Below are 19925 nucleotides of genomic sequence, written 5' to 3'. Positions count from 1 at the left end.
TCCTGTCCACAAAAAGCAGGACAGATCCAACCCAGCCAATTACCATCAGTCTACTCTTGATCATTGGTAACGTAATGGAAAGGGTCATCAACAGCACTATCAAATGGCACTCGCTTAGCAATAACCTGCTCACTGATACCCAGTTTGGGTTCAGCTGGAGACAGAGCTCCTGACCTCATGCAGCCTTGGTTCAAACATGGACAAAAGAGCTGAACTCCAGAGGTGAGGTGAGAGTGACTGCATTTGACCAAGTGTGGCAACAAGGTGTCCCAGCAAAATTGGAGTCAATGGGAATCAGAGAGAAAACTCTCCGCTGGTCGGAGTCAGACCTAGCACAAAGGAAGATGGTTGTGGTTGCTGGTCAGTCATCTTGGCTCCAGGACATCACTGCAGGAGGTTCCTCGTTAGTGTCCTCGGCCCAACCATCTTCAGCTGCTTCATCAATGACTTTACTTCCATCATAAGGTCAGAAGTGGAAATGTTTGCTGATGATTGCACAGTGTTCAGCACCATTTGCGACTCCTCAGATACTGAAGCAGTACATGTCCAAATGCAGCAAGACCTGGACAATATCCAGGCTTGGGCTGACAATTTGCAAGTATCATTTGCGCCACATAAGTGTCAGGCAATGACCATCTCCAACAAGAGAGAATACAACTATCGGCCCTTGATGTTCAACGGCATTACTGTCATTGAATCCCCCACTGTCAACATCCTGTGTGCTACCATTGACCAGAAACTGAACTGGACTAGCCATATAAATACTGTGACTAGCCATATAAATACAAGAGCAGGTCAGAGGCTAGGAATACTGCAATGAGTAACTCACCTCCTGACTCCCCAAAGCCTGTCCACCATCTACAAGACACAAGTCAGGAGTGTGATGGAATACTCCCCACTTGCCGGGATAAGTGCAGCTTCCACAACACTCAAGAAACTCGACACCATCCAGGACAAAGCAGCCTGCTTGATTGGCACCACATCCACAAACATTCACTCTGCCCACCACTGATACACAGTAGCAGCAGTGTGTACCATCTACAAGATGCACTGCAGGAATTCACCAAAGCTCCTTCAACAGCACCTTCCAAACCACCTAGAAGAACAAAAGCTGCAGATAGGTGGAAACACCACCACCTGGAAATTCCCCTTCAAGTCACTCGCCATCCTGACTCGGAAATATATCGCTGTTCCTTCACTGTCACTGGGTCAAGATCCTGGAACTCCCTCCCTAACAGCACTGTGGGTGTACCTACACCACATGGACTGCAACGGTTCGAGAAGGCAGCTCACCACCACCACCTTAGTGATTTGTGCAACTCTTAAGGGCAATATTTGGTACATACTTTAGCCTATGATTGGCCTTTAAATAAAAAAAAATCTTGATCTCTAACATTTCTCAGGTCCACCATTCTAGAACTGAGTTTCCAAGAAACTAGGTTATTCATCATGTTTGTAGTGTAAGAGGCAGAGTGCAATAAGAGGATTCTGAGAATATTGTGAATGCATAGAGTTTTTTTGTCTCCTTAGTTCCATTCATTAACATGCCCTGTTTAAAATCTCACTGAGAGGTGTGTGAATTTGAAGAAGGATGTGGCCTGCTGAACAAAGTATTTCTGCAGTGAATTTAGACCAAGTTGCCTGATCCACTAGCTAATGGCAATTGTTTTCATTCAAGTAGTCAGATGATTTGTGGCAACTGGTTTCTTGGAAACATCAAGGCACTGTGTTGTGGATAAAAATAGTAGAATTTGCACTGCTGATGGGGAGTCTTGGCTGATGATTGCAGAGATCAAGAAGTTGGGGTTTTGTTGTCCACAATTTTAACTTTAAAAATTGCCTGTTAAATGCAAATAAATGAGATATACAGAGGTTTTTTTTTTTAAAAAAAAAGCCTGAGAAATCAGACTGAAGTGGAAGTGGATGAACTTTGGCTGTGATTTGCATACGCTGATTTATTGAGGAATAAGATTTTTTTTCTCCTTTGTCTTTCAGGCCTGGGAAGCATGAAGAAGCGCCGATTCGTTAAGCTATTCTTGGTGGTGATGGTTCTCCTATTGTTCTCCTATTACTTACTGTATGACAAAATTAAATCTAGTGGGTATGTTGTTTTTCTAACGCTTATCTGTTGTTTTTAATATTTGGATGTCTAACTGTTTGATTAAAAGTAGATTGCTGTTCCCTGTGCTTATGCCAGGCTACCATTTTGAATATGTGTACTGAATATGGAGCTGCACCTGTAACCTTATCTCATGTTGGCATGTGCTGCAGTGAAGCGTGGAATCAACTCTCCATTATCTTTTTTGCTTCAGTGAATGACAAAGTGAAACACATCACAACTGGGCTGAGAGATTGATGATTCAATTTTATTAATGTTTCTTTATTTCAGCTTTCCCCCATACAGCTGCAGTTAGAAAATTCCCCCTAGGGAAATTGTAAGGCCCTTTCTTTAATGGGGGAAAAACCCTCTGAAATCTACCTCTGAAAGATGCCACTCTCAACTTGACATGTTTACTCAAGCATCATTCTTATGTTGAACAGTATAAATATCGTGTGCTTTTCATCCCGTGTGCTCACCTATCCCCATCCCCTTGCTTTTTTTAAGAATTATTTTCCAGTGGATGCTTAATGACTACTCTGTATAAGAATATTAACCCATGTTCATGTGTCCATTTTTGGCCCATTGCAGAGTTAGTTAGCATTTGGACTACAGGTATGACTCTCATCACCCCAAGAGGGTTGTGAAATCATTGATACTATTGGAGGGCATGGAAATGCGTAGTTTGGTTATATTATGTAAGGTACTTCACATCTATTTGAGATGTGACCTCCTTGACTTCTTTGAGGAGGTAACTGTTTTGTTGTGTGGTGGGGGTCAATTCCAGGTTCCTTGGGGCTTGTCTATTCTCCCAAAGTAAGCTACTTGAGACTAAAGTTCCTTAAAACCATTATTCTTTATTTATAGCCACTATGTACATATTGGGGCCTCTACACGAGGGTGGAACCCCTCTTTCCAGATCTCTGTTAATCATGTGATCTGACATTATTACATCAGCATCTTGTATGCTTCTGATGTTAACTAATTACTCTGTATCTCCCCCAAGTCTTTATCCGTATTGTATTTACATCCTCCGACATCTACCCATCCCCCAAAGTCTCAGGTTAGTCTCTGAGGTGCTGACCAATCCCACTGATCTTGATCTGATCTCCTTTTGAGGTGTATTTAAGACCGAGATAGATAGGTTCTTGATTGGTATGGGGATCAAAGGTTATGGGGAGAAGGTGGGAGAATGGGGTTGAGAAACTTATCAGCTATGATTGAATGGCGGAACAGACTCGATGGGCTGAATGGCCTAATTTCTGCTCCTATGTCTTATGGTTGAGGAAATTCCATTCTCTTCCTTCTGTCCGCATGAATGATCTTTTCCTGGGTGACTGTAGAGCTTGTAGTAAGTTGGTCATCCTTTTCATCAGGATTTGAGTAGGAAGCCTAAGTTTTTATTCGTTTTCTCTGCAAGGATATTAAGGTGCTGCGGTTTCCTCTTATGATACCCTGGTTGGTCTCAACACTGTACAATCTTGGATATGGAGTTCTTTTGATGTTGTACCTTCTCTCTGTTGGTTTTGGACCTATACTCTTGTCCCTGAGCCTTCAGAACTGGCAACTCATGTGCTCTACGCCTGTAGTTAAAGTTCTGAGCCTGGTTGTTTCCCTGTTGTTCCTCACATTTACCCTCTTGGGGTTGTTCGTAGTGATATTGGGTTTAAGCTTTTGTGTCAGTGATAGAAGCTGTGTTCTCAATCTCCTACCCTTTGGTAACTCTGATTGTGACAAGGCTTTTTGTACTGGGGAGGTTCGATAACTTTAAAGAGATGGATTAAGGTCTTCATTTTTCTTCAATAAATCTTTGACGGTTTGTACCCCTCTCTCAGTTTCTCCGTTCACTTGAAGATAGCGAGGTGAACTGGTTACATGAATGAAGCCATATTCATTTGCAAAATCATAGAACAACTCATCAGCAAATTGCGGCCCATTATCGGACACTAAGATGTCCAGGATACTGAGTTGCATTAATTCTGCTGAGGGATTGGATGACTGCTTTTGCTGTGATACTATGCAATCTGCTTACTTCAATCCACTGTGAGTAGTAATCGTTAACAATAAGGAAGGTTTTTCCCCTAAATTCAAATAAGTCCATTCCCAGGCGCTCCCTTGACCTTGATGGAAAAGTAGAAGGTAATAATGGTTCTTTTTGTTATTGGCTGTTTATGGCACAAGTAAGACAGTTAGACATAATCCCTTCTCGATTGAGTAATGCCTGGCCACCACCATGATTGCTGTGCTCTCGCATGACATCATGCTATTCCTAGATTGCTTCGGTGAAGTGTTTAAAGAACATCAAACTGAAGTTCTCTTGGTATGACTGTTCTCTCATTGAAGACCAGTAAGTCATCAATGACTGTTCAAAGTACTGCCGTATTATTGGATTAGTGGAATGTGGTCGGGCCATCCTTCCAGACAATATTCTCAGATTTGGATGTGGTAGGAACTTGCCAACTTGGTTGACCATCCCAAGGAATCTTTGAAGCTCAGTTATGTTTCTGGGTTGTGGAAACTCTTTGATTACTTTTGTTTTTCATAGATCAACTGTGATTCCAGTGGCTTGTACTATGTTACTGAAGTAATTATGATTTTGTTAAATGTTGGACTGTATCTTTAAAAATAGTCCTGTGATATATGATCTGTATAAACCATTGGGTTAGCAGCGTGGGCTGCCTCCACAGTCAGTGTAGAAATGGAGTTGAACGCATATGTGTAGTTGCTGCTGGCAGCATTTTAAATAAACCTAATGTTTCTGCTTAGAAAGTTGTCTGTAGATCAGCTCTATTACAAACAGGCGACTCGGCCACGCTACAACAGTTACTTAGAAACTTGATCATAGGTTTGGTGAACTCACGTTTTTCACTCAGTGTTAGGCCTGCACTCTGTAAGACTGCTCTGACTCTGTAGCTATGCTCTTCTCTCGTGGAGCTATGTATAAGCATGCCATCCATATGGCATATTACTTCTTCTATGCCTTCTAAAATTCTCTTGAAGATTTCTGGAGGGCACGCAATTCTGAATGTTAATCTATTGAAACAATAACAACCGAATGGTGTTATGAATGTGGTCAGCAGTCTGGATTCTTTGTCCAGAGGCAACTGCCCAAAGTACCCTTGGCTAGTTCGGCAAGACTCTCATCCACTGAGGCCATCAGGTGAATCTCACGTTCCACTGAAATATTTAGTTGAGTTAAATCCATGCAGATTCTTATAGAACCATTTGACTTTGGGACTATAACATTATTTTGTTGGCATGGTGACTGGTGAAATAACCTCTTACTGTTGCATCTTCTCAATTCCACCCTTGACTTTGTCCAAGAGTGGGTGGGGGGAACTTTTCTTGGTGTTAAGAGGCAAATTGGTTTAGCATCAGTTCATAAGGTGATATGCTACTTGGTCTTTAACTTGCCTAGCCCTGTAAACAATTTTGGAAATTCATTTCAAAATGTACTGCTTTACTTATCAACTTAATTCACTTTATAGATTAGCTTCAATTTTAAGCATGCCTTTATGCTGAGTAGCGAGCATTCTTGGTTTTGAATGACCATAGAGCGGTTTGAAGATTTCTCCATCTTTATACTTCAACTTTGCCATAAGTTGGCCTTTGACTTTCAATGTAGTCCCACCAGGACTCTGATAGTTGAGGGTTGCAGTGTTAGCTGTTTGAGCCATTTGATGTCATCTGATACAACAGAAACCTCTGCTCCTATGTCTAATTTTAAACTCTGTGGTATTTACTTTTAGTATCACTTATGTTCCCTGGGAAGGTTACTTCTTTTGTTTATGTTTCTTCCACTTCTCGTTTGTTTTGTTTTTTATTCATTCACAGGATGTGGGCTTCACTGGCTGGGCCAGTATTTATTGCCAATCCCTAGTTGCCCTTGAGAAGGTGGTGGTGAGCTGCCTTCTTGAACTGCTGCAGTCCATGTGGTGTGGGTACACCCACAGTGCTGTTAGGTTTTGGTTTAAAATTTTCTCCCTCTTCTTACAGGTTGTCAGCATTTTTGAGCGACAAAGAGTTTTGGAAGTGGCCTATTTTTCCACAGTTGTGGCCCTCTGCTCCCCCTGCTGCACATTCTCCTCACTTGTGCAGCTTGTTCCTGCCATGCCAAATAAATTTCAAGATGGCAATTGGCATGCTTTTCCCACTTTTGGCGGATTAAGGTTTTGGCACACTTTCTCTCTTATGGCCTACAAAGTGAATGGTCTCACTTGATCTTCTGCATGAGACTTCTCCTCTGTGAACAAACGCCGTATTCTATTTTCTGTGCTTAGTTTGCCTTGCAATCTGTACTGCTTTTACTATTGTTAAATCCTCCCCTGTCTGTAACGGATCTGATTATGCTTCATTTAGGACTCCTGCAGTGATTCTGTCAAGAATCAACTCATCCCTTAAGATTCCGTAATTGCAGTTCTCTGCCAGCCTATATAGATCGTTAAATGAACATACATACATACGAACATACAAATCAGGAGCAGGAGTGGGTCACTCGGCCCCTCGAGCCTGCTCTGCCATTCAATAACATCATGACTGATCTGATTGTAACCCCCTGTCTACTCCTGATAACCTTCCACCCACTTCTTTATCAAGAATCTATCTACCTCTGCCTTAGAAATGTTCAAAGACTCTGCTTCCACTGCCTTTTGAGGAAAGGAGTTCCAGACTCTGAAATAGAAAATTTCTCATCTTGGTCTTAAATGGATGACCCCTTATTTTTAATCAGTGACCCTTAGTTCTAGATTCTCCCACAAGAGGAAACATACTCTCCACATCCACCCTGTCAAGATCCCTAAGGATCTTAACGGTTTCAATCAAGTCACCTCTTACTCTTCTAAACTCCAGTGAATACAAGCCTAGCCTGTCTAATCTTTCTTCATAAGACAACCTGCTCATTCCTGGTATTAGTCTAGTACACCTTCTCTGACCTGCTTCTAACTCATTTACATCCTTCCTTAAATAAGGAGACAAATACTGCACACAGTGATCCAAGTGTGATCTCGCCAATGTCTTATGCAACTGAAGCATAACTTCCCTACTTTTATATTCAATTCTCCTTGCAATAAATTATAACATTGTTAGATTTCCTAATTACTTGCGGCACCTGCATTTTAACCTTCTGTGATTCATGCAGTAGGACAGCCAAGTCCCTCTGAATCTCAGAGCTCTGCAATCTCTTACCATTTAGATAATATGCTTCCTTTTTATTCTTCCTGCCAAAATAAACAATGTCACACTTTCCCACCTTATACTCCATTTGCCAAGTCTTTGCCCACGCACTTAACCTAACTGTGTCACTTTATTGTGTTATGACATGACAGGTGGTATGTGCCAGGTGGACCAAATCCACAAGGGAAACTTAGCTACACTATCACAAATGTTTTGCAATTTGTATTTATTATGAGAAGATTTGGGCTTTGAATTGAGAAGCAATGTGTCCACTAACACCTTTAGAGATTTTAAAAACTAAATTAAACCATTTATTAACAAAAGAAAAGGTTTCAAGCACAAACATAAAATTACAGTTACTTAATATGATAACAGATCCCCAAATTCCTAACTAACTGACTCCCAACTACACACTCCCTTTAAGGCAACAGTCCAATAGATTTTAAATTTTAATAGCAACCTAACAAATTTACCACAGCACCCACTCGACAGTGGAATTCCAAAGGCATTTCTCTAACTTTAGTTAATGGACACAGCAGACTTTTGCAATCAAGGCTGGAGGCTTCCCCAAGGCAGTTTTACACACTCTTTTTAGTTCTTATATGGCCCACAACATCACCTTCCTTTCTTAAAAGCAAATTACTGCAGATGCTGGAAACCTGAAACAAAAACAGAAAATGCTGCAAAAACTCAGCAGATCTGACAGCATCTGTGGAGAGAGTAAAACAAAGTTAATGTTTCAAGTCTGTATGACTGTTCTTCAGAGCTCCAGTGAAGACCCTTCTGGGTCATATGGACTCGCAACATTAACTTTGTTTTTCTCTCTCCAGAGATGCTGTCAGACCTGCTGAGTTTTTCCAGCATTTTCTGTTTTTGTATCACCTTCCTTTCTTCTTTGTGTTTTTCTCTCTCTTTAGGCTGTAAATTCTATTGTTCTACATGTCTTTGGAAATGTACTTCTCCCATAATAAAATCTTTCATGTTGCCAATATGGCCAGTGCCTTTTTGGAAAGATAGACATAATAACCTTGCCCTATTTACCTTATCAGTTGTAAACACCCTACCATCCCTTTGAAACCCAAACAACTCCTTAACTTAACTAAAAATACAAATTTCCTTCATGCCCTACATGCTGAAACCTCATTCATGTTTACTCATTAGCATTTCAAATGCTTTTTACCCCTAACTTATTTTGATAACTTCAATCTGAGTCTAATTTAATTATATCACAGACAGAACCATCTACACTCACACCCATAAACCTACTTTACAATAAACCACAATAATATTACGAAACTTATTATAGTTCCTTCTAATGTCCTCTTCACAACTTATTTTCCTTCCTAGCTTTGTGTCATTAGCAAGTTTAGCAATCATACCTTTGGGCCTTTCATTCAAGTCATTTATATAAATTGTAAAAGGTTGAATCCCCAGCACTGATCCCTGTGGCACACCGTTCGTTACATCCCCCCAATCAGAAAAACACCCATTTATGGCCAATTCTCTCTTCTTGTTAGCTAGCCAATCTTGTAACCAGGCCAAAATGTTACCCCCCTACACCATGAGCTTTTATTTTCTGCAATAACCTTTGACTTGGCACCTTATCAGATGCCTTCTGGAAATCTAAGTTCAGTACATACACCTGTTCCTGTTTATCCACAGCACATGTGACTCCTTCAAAAAACTCCAATAAATTGGTTAAACATGATTTCCCTTTCACAAAACCATGTTGACTCTGCCTGTTGCCTTCAAGTTTTGAGTGCCCTGCCGTAACATCTTTAATAATAGCTTCTAACATTTTCCCTATGACAGATGTTAAGCTAACTAGCCTGCTAACTAGCCTGTAGTTTCCTGTTTTCTGTCTCCCTCTCTTTTTGAAAAAAGGAGTTACATTTGTTATTTTTCAGCTTAATGGAACGTTCCCTGCATCTAGGATTAAACAATTAAAACAAATGCATCATATCACACTAGCCAGTTCTTTTAAGACTCTAGGATGAAGCCCATCAAGACGTGGGGATTTATCAGCCTGCAGCTCTAACAATTTGCTAAGTACCTCTTCCATGGTGACTGTAATTTTCCTGAGTTCCTCCCTCCCTTCCAATTCCTGATATCCAGCCATTTCTCGGATGTTACTTGTATCGTCAATAGTGAAGATTGATGCACACTATCTGTTCAATTCATCTGCCATCTCCTTATTTTCCATTATTAATTTCCCAGGCTCACTTTCTTTAGGATCAACGGTCATTTTGCTAACTATTTTCTTATTTAAATATTTATAGAAACGCTTACTGTCTGTTTTTATATTTCTTGCTGGCTTTCTCGTGTGCTCTAACTTTCCCCTCCTCATTAGCCTTTTAGTCTTTCTTTGCTGTTCTTTATATTATGTCCAGTCTTCTGACCTGCCACCCAACCTTGCGCAATTATATGTTTTTTGTTTAAGTTTGATGCTATCTTTGGTTAACCACAGAAGGTGGATCTGCCCCTTGGATTTTTTTCTTTCTCATTGGAATGTATCTATTCTGAGTATTCCGAAATATCCTGTTAAATGTCTGCTACTGCGTCTCAACTGACCTATCCCTTAATCTCATTTTCCAGTTCACTTTAGCTAGTTCTGCTTTCATGCCTCATAATTGCACTTATTGTACATATTGGGACCTCTGAATGAGGTTGGAGCTTATCTTCCTTCCAGACCTCTATCACTCAAATGTGTGATTTGACATTATTACATCAGCATTATGTATACTTCTGATGTTAACCCTTTATGACAACCCTTTACAGTAACATCTCATAAATCGTGGTAAGTCTGCTGATGTGTCGAACTTCCAAAAGGTATTTGGTAAATTTTCACTTAGCTGAGCTCAAACCTATGGGAATCCAGAGTAAACCTGCATTGCAGTGACATAGATAATGGCATTCTGTCTGATTAGCCATGCCCATAGGAATATTTATTGTAAGATGTGAAACCCAGCCTGGAGAAAAATATACAGAAGAGGAAGCTACAATGCCACATATTAATACGGTACAGTACCTGATTTCTAAGCTGTGGCACTGACAAAATCTTGCTTTTGTTTGTCGCTCTGTTTATTTCAAACACAGTGGTTAGAACATTAGAGAAATCCCAATATATAATCACAAGCAGTAGGTACTGGCTCTAGCTTCAAGCAAAAACATGGATTTCACAATAACTACATGCTAGTTCATTTTGCTGATCTCGAAAAAGACAAACCTGTTTTTATTTTAAGATGTATGTCAAATAGTGCAACAAAAGCCTAGTTTAAAATCCCTTGTGGATTGATTCTAGTCTGCTTTTAAATATTGTAAAACAATATTGTAATACTGGAAAAACTCAGCAGGTCTGGCAGCATTGGCGGAGAAGAAGAGTTGACGTTTCGAGTCCTCATGACCCTTCAACAGAACTGATCCTTCTTTACAAGGAGAGGGAAATATAAGCTGGTTTAAGGTGGGGGGGCGGTGTTAGGATAGGAGCAGATCATCAAAAGATGGCACAGACAAAGGAACAAAAGAACACAGAGGTGTTGAAGTTGGTGATATTATCTAAACGAATTTGCTAATTAAGAATGGATGGTAGGGCGCTCAAGGTATAGCTCTAGTCGGGGTGGGGGAGCATAAAAGATTTAAAAATAATGGAAATAGGTGGGAAAAGAAAAATCTATATAAATTATTGGAAAAGAAAAAAAAACTAAAGGAAGGAGGAAGAAACAGAAAGGGGGTGGGGATGGAGGAGGGAGCTCAAGACCTAAAGTTGTTGAATTCAATATTCAGTCCGGAGGGCTGTAAAGTGCCTAGTCGGAAGATGAGGTGCTGTTCCTCCAGTTTGCGTTGGGCTTCACTGGAACAATGCAGCAGGCCAAGGACAGACATGTGGGCAAGAGAGCAGGGTGGAGTGTTAAAATGGCAAGCGACAGGGAGGTTTGGGTCATTCTTGCGGACAGACAGCAGGTGTTCTGCAAAGCGGTCGCCCAGTTTATGCTTGGTCTCTCCAATGTAGAGGAGACTGTATTGGGAGCAATGAATACAGTAGACTAAGTTGGGGGAAATGCAAGTGAAATGCTGCTTCACTTGAAAGGAGTGTTTGGGCCTTTGGACGGTGAGGAGAGAGGAAGTGAAGGGGCAGGTGTTACATCTTTTGCGTGGGCATGGGGAGGTGCCATAGGTGGGGGTTGAGGAGTAGGGGGTGATGGAGGAGTGGACCAGGGTGTCCTGGAGGGAACGATCCCTACGGAATGCCGCTTGGGTGGGTGGGGGAGGGGGTGGTGGGGGGGGGGGGGGGGGGTAGATGTTGTGGCATCATGCTGGAGTTGGCAGAAATGGCGGAGGATGATCCTTTGAATGCGGAGGCTGGTGGGGTGATAAGTGAGGACAAGGGGGACCCTATCATGTTTCTGGGAGGGAGGAGAAGGCGTGAGGGCGGATGCGCGGGAGATGGGCCGGACACGGTTGAGGGCCCTGTCAACGACCCTGGGTGGAAAACCTCGGTTAAGGAAGAAGGAGGACATGTCAGAGGAACTGTTTTTGAAGGTAGCATCATCGGAACAGACACGACGGAGGCGAAGGAACTGAAAGAATGGGATGGAGTCCTTACAGGAAGTGGGGTGTGGGGTGTGAGGAGCTGTAATCGAGGTAGCTGTGGGAGTCGGTAGGCTTGTAATGGATATTGGTGGACAGTCTATCACCAGAGATTGAGACAGAGAGGTCAAGGAAGGGAAGGGAAGTGTCAGAGATGGACCATGTGAAAATGATGGAGGGGTGGAGATTGGAAGCAAAATTAATAAATTTTTCCAAGTCCTGACGAGAGCATGAAGCAGCACCGAAGTAATCATCGATGTACCGGAGAAAGAGTTGTTGAAGGGGGCCGGAGTGGGACTGGAACAAGGAATGTTCCACATACCCCATAAAGAGACAGGCATAGCTGGGGCCCATGTGGGTACCCATAGCCACACCTTTTATTTGGAGGAAGTGAGAGGAGTTGAAGGAGAAATTGTTCAGTGTGAGAACAAGTTCAGCCAGACGGAGGAGAGTAGTGGTGGATGGGGATTGTTCAGGCCTCTGTTCGAGGAAGAAGCTAAGGGCCCTCAGACCAGCCTGGTAGGGGATGGAGGTGTAGAGGGATTGGATGTCCATGGTGAAGAGGAAGCGGTTGGGGCCAGGGAACTGGAAATTGTTGATGTGACATAAGGTGTCAGAGGAATATTGTGCTGTTTGAGCTTTGAAGATTGCAATTTGTGTGTGTATGTTTGTGTGTGTGTTTTTTTTACATATATATGTAATGGTAGAGAATGGTGGGCATCCCACGTTTTATTATGGCGGAGTTAATTGTTAAACCTGGGCACAATGGCCTTTGCACAGCTCATAAAGGACCCAGTCTATTTAGAGAAATTACCATCTAGCTATGAAGAGCAAATATTTCGCTAAAGCTCAAACTGTAACAGGAACATAAAAGGTGTAAGTCTTTGATACTGGCACCTAAGGGAATCGTTTGTTCCCACACTAGTCAGATTGAATGTTGTTGCCTGACAGGCAATCAAACAGCAGCAGCTCATCAATCATCAGGCAGTAGGTTTTTGTGATGCTGCCATTGTAACAGATTCATTGTTAAGATTAGCCCTCTTGGCCTTCTGGTGATGGTTCAGGATCCATCAAATAGCACTCTTGCATGTACTGCAATGTTGAAGTTATCTCCAAGTAGTTTAGTTTTCTCTTTTGTGCGTGACCCTTATTTTCTCATCAACAGTTCTTAATTCTCTATAAAGACGTGAATACTGCTCCAGTACCTGGGGGAAGCTTCTGTAGCCTATCTCTTAAACATCCAGACAAGAAACCTCCAGACAGGATATAAGACAAAACTCATCATCTCATTCCTGCCTTTTAGCTCTTACCTCTTCGACACCTCCATCCCCAAAATAAAATTGGAATCTTTGATTTTCATGATGCAAAGTGCTCTTTTTCATTCCTTCTGAACTGCAAAATGCAGTCTTGTCACCATCAGTATTTCCTGCCTCTTATAATCTTCAGGCTAGTGTCACTTAACTAACATGTCTTGATTATTTTTTGTCGTGCTTTTTCCAAATTTGTTGTTAGCTCTGTACAGTCGACCTTGGCCCCAAGGGTCATGACGACTCGAAACGTCAACTCTTTTCTTCTCCGCTGATGCTGCCAGACCTGCTGAGTTTTTCCAGGTAATTCTGTTTTTGTCTTGGCCCTTCATGTTGGCTTCTGAATAATAAAGCTAGTTTCTCTGGAAGTCAGTGGTATGTAGGCTTCCCAACCTTTGGGCTGTATTATACTGGAATGGGTGTTTTGTCTCTTGAGCACTGCAGCTGGAAAAACAGGCCCTGTGCGCACAATTTGCACAAGTACACTACCCCAGCTGTTGTGGCTTGTCTGAAAGCTGATACCCTCCCAGCTATTTGGAGCGCACTGCTTCATTGCAAGTTGTGACAATGATGGAACTGGGGTCAACAAAAATCTTTTGAGTCTAGAGAGACGTTTGAGTATTGAGAGAGAAACTGGGAAAGGGGAAATGAGGGAAACACAAACTGGGGAGGCAGAGAAAGAAACAAACTGGGGGTGGAGGGAAAGAGAGAGCAAGACAAATTGGAGGAGGGAAATTTCATATTGGCATGTGTCGTGCATTTCTGTAGAATGTATTTTATTATGGCGGTTGAGCAGCTTAGGTGCTGATCTCTGAGACTGATTCTCCCTAGGCTTCACTGGTGGGATGTGGGAGTCAGTGAATTGAAAATGTTTGTTTTTGGCTTTATTTATTATTTTTATAACTTGCTGTGTGTTATAAAGCATCATAAAATTGTATGGAAACTTTAGATACTTTTAGTTTTATCAATGTTTTTATGAGTTTGTTTGGTGTTTTGGTGTTTCTCATTGTGGTCTATACTGTAGGAACATCACCAATATGTAGTCTTTATTTAAGCATAGCTTATCCTTAATATTTCTATTGTTTGCCTTTATTCTATTGCCTGACTTTGGTTTATAAATTGTGTTTCAATCTGCTAAAACAAACGGTCAAATGTTGTTTCGGGGCTGTGTGAAACTTTTGAGACACTAAACTAAGGTAAATGCAATAGAGTTTGTAAAAGGTGAGAAAATGTCAGGCTCCAGTGTCGATAATCGTCACAAGTGATGTCCTTTGATGAAATATCAGATGATAAAATCTTCGGGAACATTTCAAAAGAGACCAGCCAGCCCTAGCTCTGTGCATCCATTAGCCAACATGGACAAGCTTGTCTTCAGATGGCCCATTGTTCATATAAAGCAAAGAGCTAATTTTATGCTTCCCTTTTGTTTTCTGTGATCCCTCTTAATTAAATCTTGTTTTAATAAAAGTCTCTTTTTTTTAAAAAAAAAGGACACTTCAGTGGCCCTCACCCACCAATCACTTAAGAATCGCAAATTGAGCACTTCCAGTTTTTACTCCATTTGGGTATCGAGTTTCCGCAACAGGCATTAGGCCACTTTCCCATGTAAATAAGGGGCCAAACGTCAGATTTGGGTAGCCATTGGAAACAGCCGAAAAATAGCCTGACCCAATATCAGATCTTTTGCTGTCCTTTGGGCATGAGACATTTGTCCCCATTTTCTAGCTCATTCATGCACCTGATCTCTGTAGAGATGCTGATGATCTGTTTCCATCATTCTTAGTTTGTTTTGATCTTCCATGTAGTTTCTTTTCTGAATATCTTAAATTTATTTCCAATCATCATCACCTTGCCTACCAATGTATTTGCTACGAAGTAAAGCAATTTTTAACCAAGTAAAAACAAAATGGATTGCCTGCATGTTTCTGACTTAATAGGAGTTGGGAATTCATAAGTATTTCCCAATCAGAAAAGTTCTGTCATCAAACAACAATTGAATCCTGGCTGATCAGTTTACTGAACAGCAATTAGATGTTGTGGCCCGCTTAAAGAAGTATAAAGTTCACTTTAGCACTGCAGTAATACTTTATACATTGCATTGTATCATGCTTCTGTATGTACAAGCGAAGCACTCAAAGAGCTCCCAATGCATGGCTTTGAGAAAATAGCAAAAATATCAACTTAAATGAAGCAGGCTGCTTTTATGGATAATGCAGGAAAAGGGCATCATATGGTCAAATCACTGACGTCGCAATACCTTATTTCCTAGTGATTTTTACAGCAACATGAGCTTGCTTCTGCAGTTTGTTGGAGTGAAGAAGCCTGAAGATGATCTTACCATGTAAGTAATTTAAATTGTCTGAAGAAAATAAAACTTTTTTTTTAAATAGTGATGTATTAAAGAATATAAATATCCTCCTAAGGAGTAACTATTTTAGTTATTGTTCAAATTGGAGTGGACTGTTACTTAGTGTATTGGAAGTGCTCAGAAAGGAAATGGACCTATCGATCTATCAATCGAGTGGAATGGACTTGGTGTCATTTCATTTCGCGCTTCTTTCTGGGAGGCAACTCTGTGGCCTGAGAGAGGAATGTGATGAACAGAATAGTGCTGTGTGGAATGAGGCGGAGCACATTCTGAAAGGAGGGAGAGGATGAAGACGGTCACTCCTGTAGTAAAGGTACACCTGAAAAAGGCCCAAATAAAGCAAAGGATCTACTACATTAATCATGCCAAGATGTGGTGGTTTTGTCAGGGCAAAAGAGTTTTGCTTCTGGTTCGCCTGCTGGGAGCAAACTAGTAGTTCTATGGTAGAACCCATATGAGATTGTAGAACAGCAGAGACCATGAAGTACCATCAGCCAGCCTGGACAAAATCAGAAGGAGCATATCTATCATTGCAATCTGCTAAAATAATGGAGGGGTCAGGAGACCATTATGTCCGAGTCGGAGCCTCTTTGGAAACTAAAACCTGAGAAATCTTGGAAGTTCAACAAGAACTGATGGTACAGTTATGGCTAAACAAATAGCTGAAAGAGACAAAAATCATCTTATGTCTCGACTTGAGAAAATGCATTTACTAAACCTGATATTATTTTGGGCTCTGGGGGAAGCAGTTTCTTTGAAGTTGTATTAAATCCCTGAGGCAAAGAGAAAGGAGGTCTTCCATGAGGTCAGGACATTGATGGAACTAAGGGTAATACAAGAGTCTCTCAGTAAATGGTCAAAGCCTGTAGTAAATAGCAACAAAACTCAATCTGCCTTGGAGATTCTGTAATGATATTAGAAAATGAAATCGTGTATCTAGGTTTATTGCTTACCTCATGGCTAGAGTGGACGAGCTAATTGAATGCCTGGAAAATGCTAACTTCCTGTCCACCAGAAATCTTCCGAACGTATATTGGCCAATAAAATTAATGGGGTCTGACAAAAGAAGCAGGCTTTGTAACACCTGGAGACCTACATTAGTACCAAGTGCTATCATTTATATTGCACAGAGCTGCTGCCATTTTTCAACAACTAATGGATAGAATTTTGAGGCCTCATACCAGTATGACAGTACAGATCTAGATAATATTATAATCTAAAGCAGCAACTGAGGATCCCATCAACAAAAATTAGAAGTGGTGTTGGATACAATGGAAAGATAGGTTCATTGACCAACCTAGGGAAATGCCATTTGTCTTTGTCAGAGATGAGTCACTAGGGTGGACTTGTTGAGCCCCCAGCCTGACACATCTCAGGAGTCAAAAATGGTCCACTGGAGTCTGGAGGGGAAAAGTCATTTGGGGACCTCTAAGATGCCTTATGCTGAGATCCATTACTGTTCCAGATTGTTCCTGCTAATTTATCCCCCATGTGTATGCATCGGATGTTGGGCTATTACTACCTCCTGGTTTTTCAAGGGGCCAAGCATCCTGTAACATATAAGAGTAGGAAATTGCTACCTTGAGAATGCAATTATGCTATAGTCGAGAAGGAGTATGTTTAGTAATTAAATGGGTACTGGAGTTACTAAAATATTATTAATTAAGTAGAACCTTCTGGCTGGTAACAGATCATTCCCTGCTGCCCCCACCCCCCAGCCCCCACCGACCTCCCTCCCTGCCATTAACTGGATATGGGCAGTTAAGGAAAAAGTTGTGACCTGGTTACATGTTGGTTTTAGCCTCTTTATCTGTATGCCTTTAATGTTGAGTACAGAGTCAGGTTAACACATGGGAACGCAGATATGCCCCCACCTGAATGTTGTGCATTACAATGGGAATCACTTGAGCCCTTGAATTTTTGCAGGTGAGGGCTGGGGGCGGGGAAGAGGAAATATGCATCTGAATGAGCGAGGGAAGATATGCAAGACATAAGGCATCGAGAGTTCTGTACCTAAGAGAGCTACAACTTGAAGAAGTTTTAGAGAGGGTAAGAAATTGACCTTAGTTGCCTTTAATCAAGAATGACTCCTAATCTGTCAGAATAAGGCAGGGTTAGTTCAGTTAAAGAGATGGGTTTGGAGAAGAATGAACTGAAAGGGATAAAGGTAAGATGTAAAATGATACTTATCACTGTCTTGGTCGTCACAGCAAGTAAAGATACCACACGAGTGATTTTTAAACCTCATTTGTTTTAAGATCTGGTCTGTGTGTTGAATTGACCACTGGATCCTGGGTCTGCATCAGCTTATTACTTGAAGTGTTAGAAAAAGGATTTTGACAAAAATGTAGTTTTGGTTTCATAACATTTCAGCTGCTGGTATCCATTTTTCTTGTTGTTTTCCTTTTTTGAGGGATTGGCAAATGGTGTGATTATAGATCTCTGGGCATTAGTGGAGACCCTCTGACACATTGCCAAGGGCTCAGTCTTCACATGGGTCTGGGCAAGGATTAGAGTATCACATTACTCTTGCTTGCCTTGACCATGTACTTTCTGGCAAAAAATTGCTACAAAGCCAGTTTCGCATTCTTGATTGCTGATATTTTCTTCGAGATTTAGAGTATTGTATCTTCCCCCAGGTTGGCTAGCTGCATATGTAAGGAAACAACCCAACACTTCCCTGGTGTGTATGGCTCAATGCCAGATTCAGCAATTTAATGAATTGCTCAGCCATGGAGAATTCACCAATTTCAATAAACATTTTTCCAGATGGAGAAAAGTCTGCACCTATCTTTGTCCCTTATGATGCGTAGAAGGGCTTTAATTATTCTACCTTTCCTAGTGCTCACTTTGTTTTCCAATGCTAAAATGCAGAAAATAGAATGAAACCAACGCCAGGTCATCAGCTGGAGCATCTACTATAATCCTATTTCCAAGCACTTTCCCTGTAACCTTTTAATGTTCTTTCTTTTCACAAGCTTCCCCAGTTCCCTTTTTAAATTGCTGCCTCTTTTCGATCATCAGGTTTGAATAGTTTACCCTGGTCATCACCTTCCATTCTTCCAGTGATAATTCTGAATCTATACCCCTTGGTAAAATTTCCCAGCTAATGAAAATAATCAGTTGTTTGTCCTCTCAAAGCCTTTCTTAATTTTTGAAAGCCTTATAACCTTTCCTGTCCTGGTTGTTAAAAAGTCAATTTTATGAGCATTGCTTCTTAATTATGATTTTCTTCCATATCATTTAACTGAATCTTCACTGTACCTTCCTATAATGGATTTTCTGAGAACTATGTGTAAGATTCCAACTGTGGCCTAAACAATGTCTAATTTGGTGCTATCGATTTAATTTAGTCACCTGTAATGCTGTCTCCAGGTTGATTAATTTATATGTGTATTTTTATTTTGATGTCAATACCTGCTGATAATCCTTCTGATTTGTCCTGTGTGTCTGTGTACTCTATTGGTTTTGCCCCAAGTCACACTGAGAGTCGAGGGGTTCTGTTAGTGTCTCAATCTTGAGCACATTATAATTTCTTTTTGTTTTTACTCTGCCTGAATGAGGGTATAAATGGAACATAATAAGATTTTAATGTTTGATTCTCCCCACTAAGTCTTTTTTTCCACCTTTTGTCTTTTGCTAGGTCCAAACACAAGAACCCTTTCTTGTGTTACTCAGACATCAGCTATAAAAGATGGCCTGCTAAAGCAATGACAGTTCCAGAAATCCTGCCATTTGGCATGCTGGGCTCAGGTACATATATCTTCTGACAGATGGGACTATAAGTTGCCCTGTTAAAGATCTATTGGTAAGTCAAAGGCCAAAAGCAATGCTTCAAACATGAAACTAACTTTCCAACTGGGGCAGGGTATTGATGGGCCTCTGCGATTAGGAAAGGCCACATAGACAAATTTGTAAGTACCATTAAGATTCTGAAAGAGGTTAACTATGATGGAAACCTCAGGGAAAATTAAAGTACATAATAAGTTTTAGTCATAAGAAGTGTGTTTGGCCTTTGTGTTTAGTAAATGTGTCCCTTTTGCATAGATCAGCCCTCATTTATCTGATCTCAGTATAGTACACAATAGAGATGAATATTAGTAATACTTGTAATAAGGTGAAGCACCACTATTGGGGTAAGGTTGCAATGACATTCAAACCAACAAAATAGTATAATAGTATGACAATAAGCATTCTGTTAGTTATGTAATTATTTATATAGTACTATAAAGGTTAGAGCATCATGCTTGTTGCAATAGTTTGACGGACCTTGAGAGTTAATAATTACATGCTAAACTTGAGGATGCTTTGAACTTTTCATTTGGTATTCAAGTACAAATTTCCTCAGCAACCTGATGTCGATATCAGCAAAATAATACATATGTTCAAAATA

The 19925-nt window shown here is 40.8% G+C and overlaps 1 protein-coding gene across 12 annotated transcripts in view; it reads left to right on the top strand.

The window, feature by feature from the left end:
* LOC121290334 (type 2 lactosamine alpha-2,3-sialyltransferase-like) overlaps positions 1 to 19925 on the top strand; it is a 112327-nt gene that overhangs the window by 68525 nt on the left and 23877 nt on the right. For 6 of the 12 annotated variants that reach the window (XM_041210664.1, XM_041210666.1, XM_041210665.1 and 3 more), the window contains 3 exons: positions 1996 to 2101; positions 15434 to 15505; positions 19176 to 19285. In XM_041210664.1, coding sequence (XP_041066598.1) covers positions 2007 to 2101; positions 15434 to 15505; positions 19176 to 19285 — 277 coding nt within the window. In that variant the 5' untranslated portion in view covers positions 1996 to 2006. Of the gene's footprint in view, positions 1 to 1277; positions 1339 to 1995; positions 2102 to 15433; positions 15506 to 17477; positions 17582 to 19175; positions 19286 to 19925 lie in introns of those variants that run through there. The other 6 variants (XM_041210670.1, XM_041210663.1, XM_041210668.1 and 3 more) reach the window with 5 other exon arrangements.

The sequence above is a fragment of the Carcharodon carcharias genome, chromosome 18 (genome assembly GCF_017639515.1).
Source record: "Carcharodon carcharias isolate sCarCar2 chromosome 18, sCarCar2.pri, whole genome shotgun sequence".
NCBI classification, from domain to species: domain Eukaryota; kingdom Metazoa; phylum Chordata; class Chondrichthyes; order Lamniformes; family Lamnidae; genus Carcharodon; species Carcharodon carcharias.
This window is presented reverse-complemented; position numbering and strand designations above follow the sequence as displayed.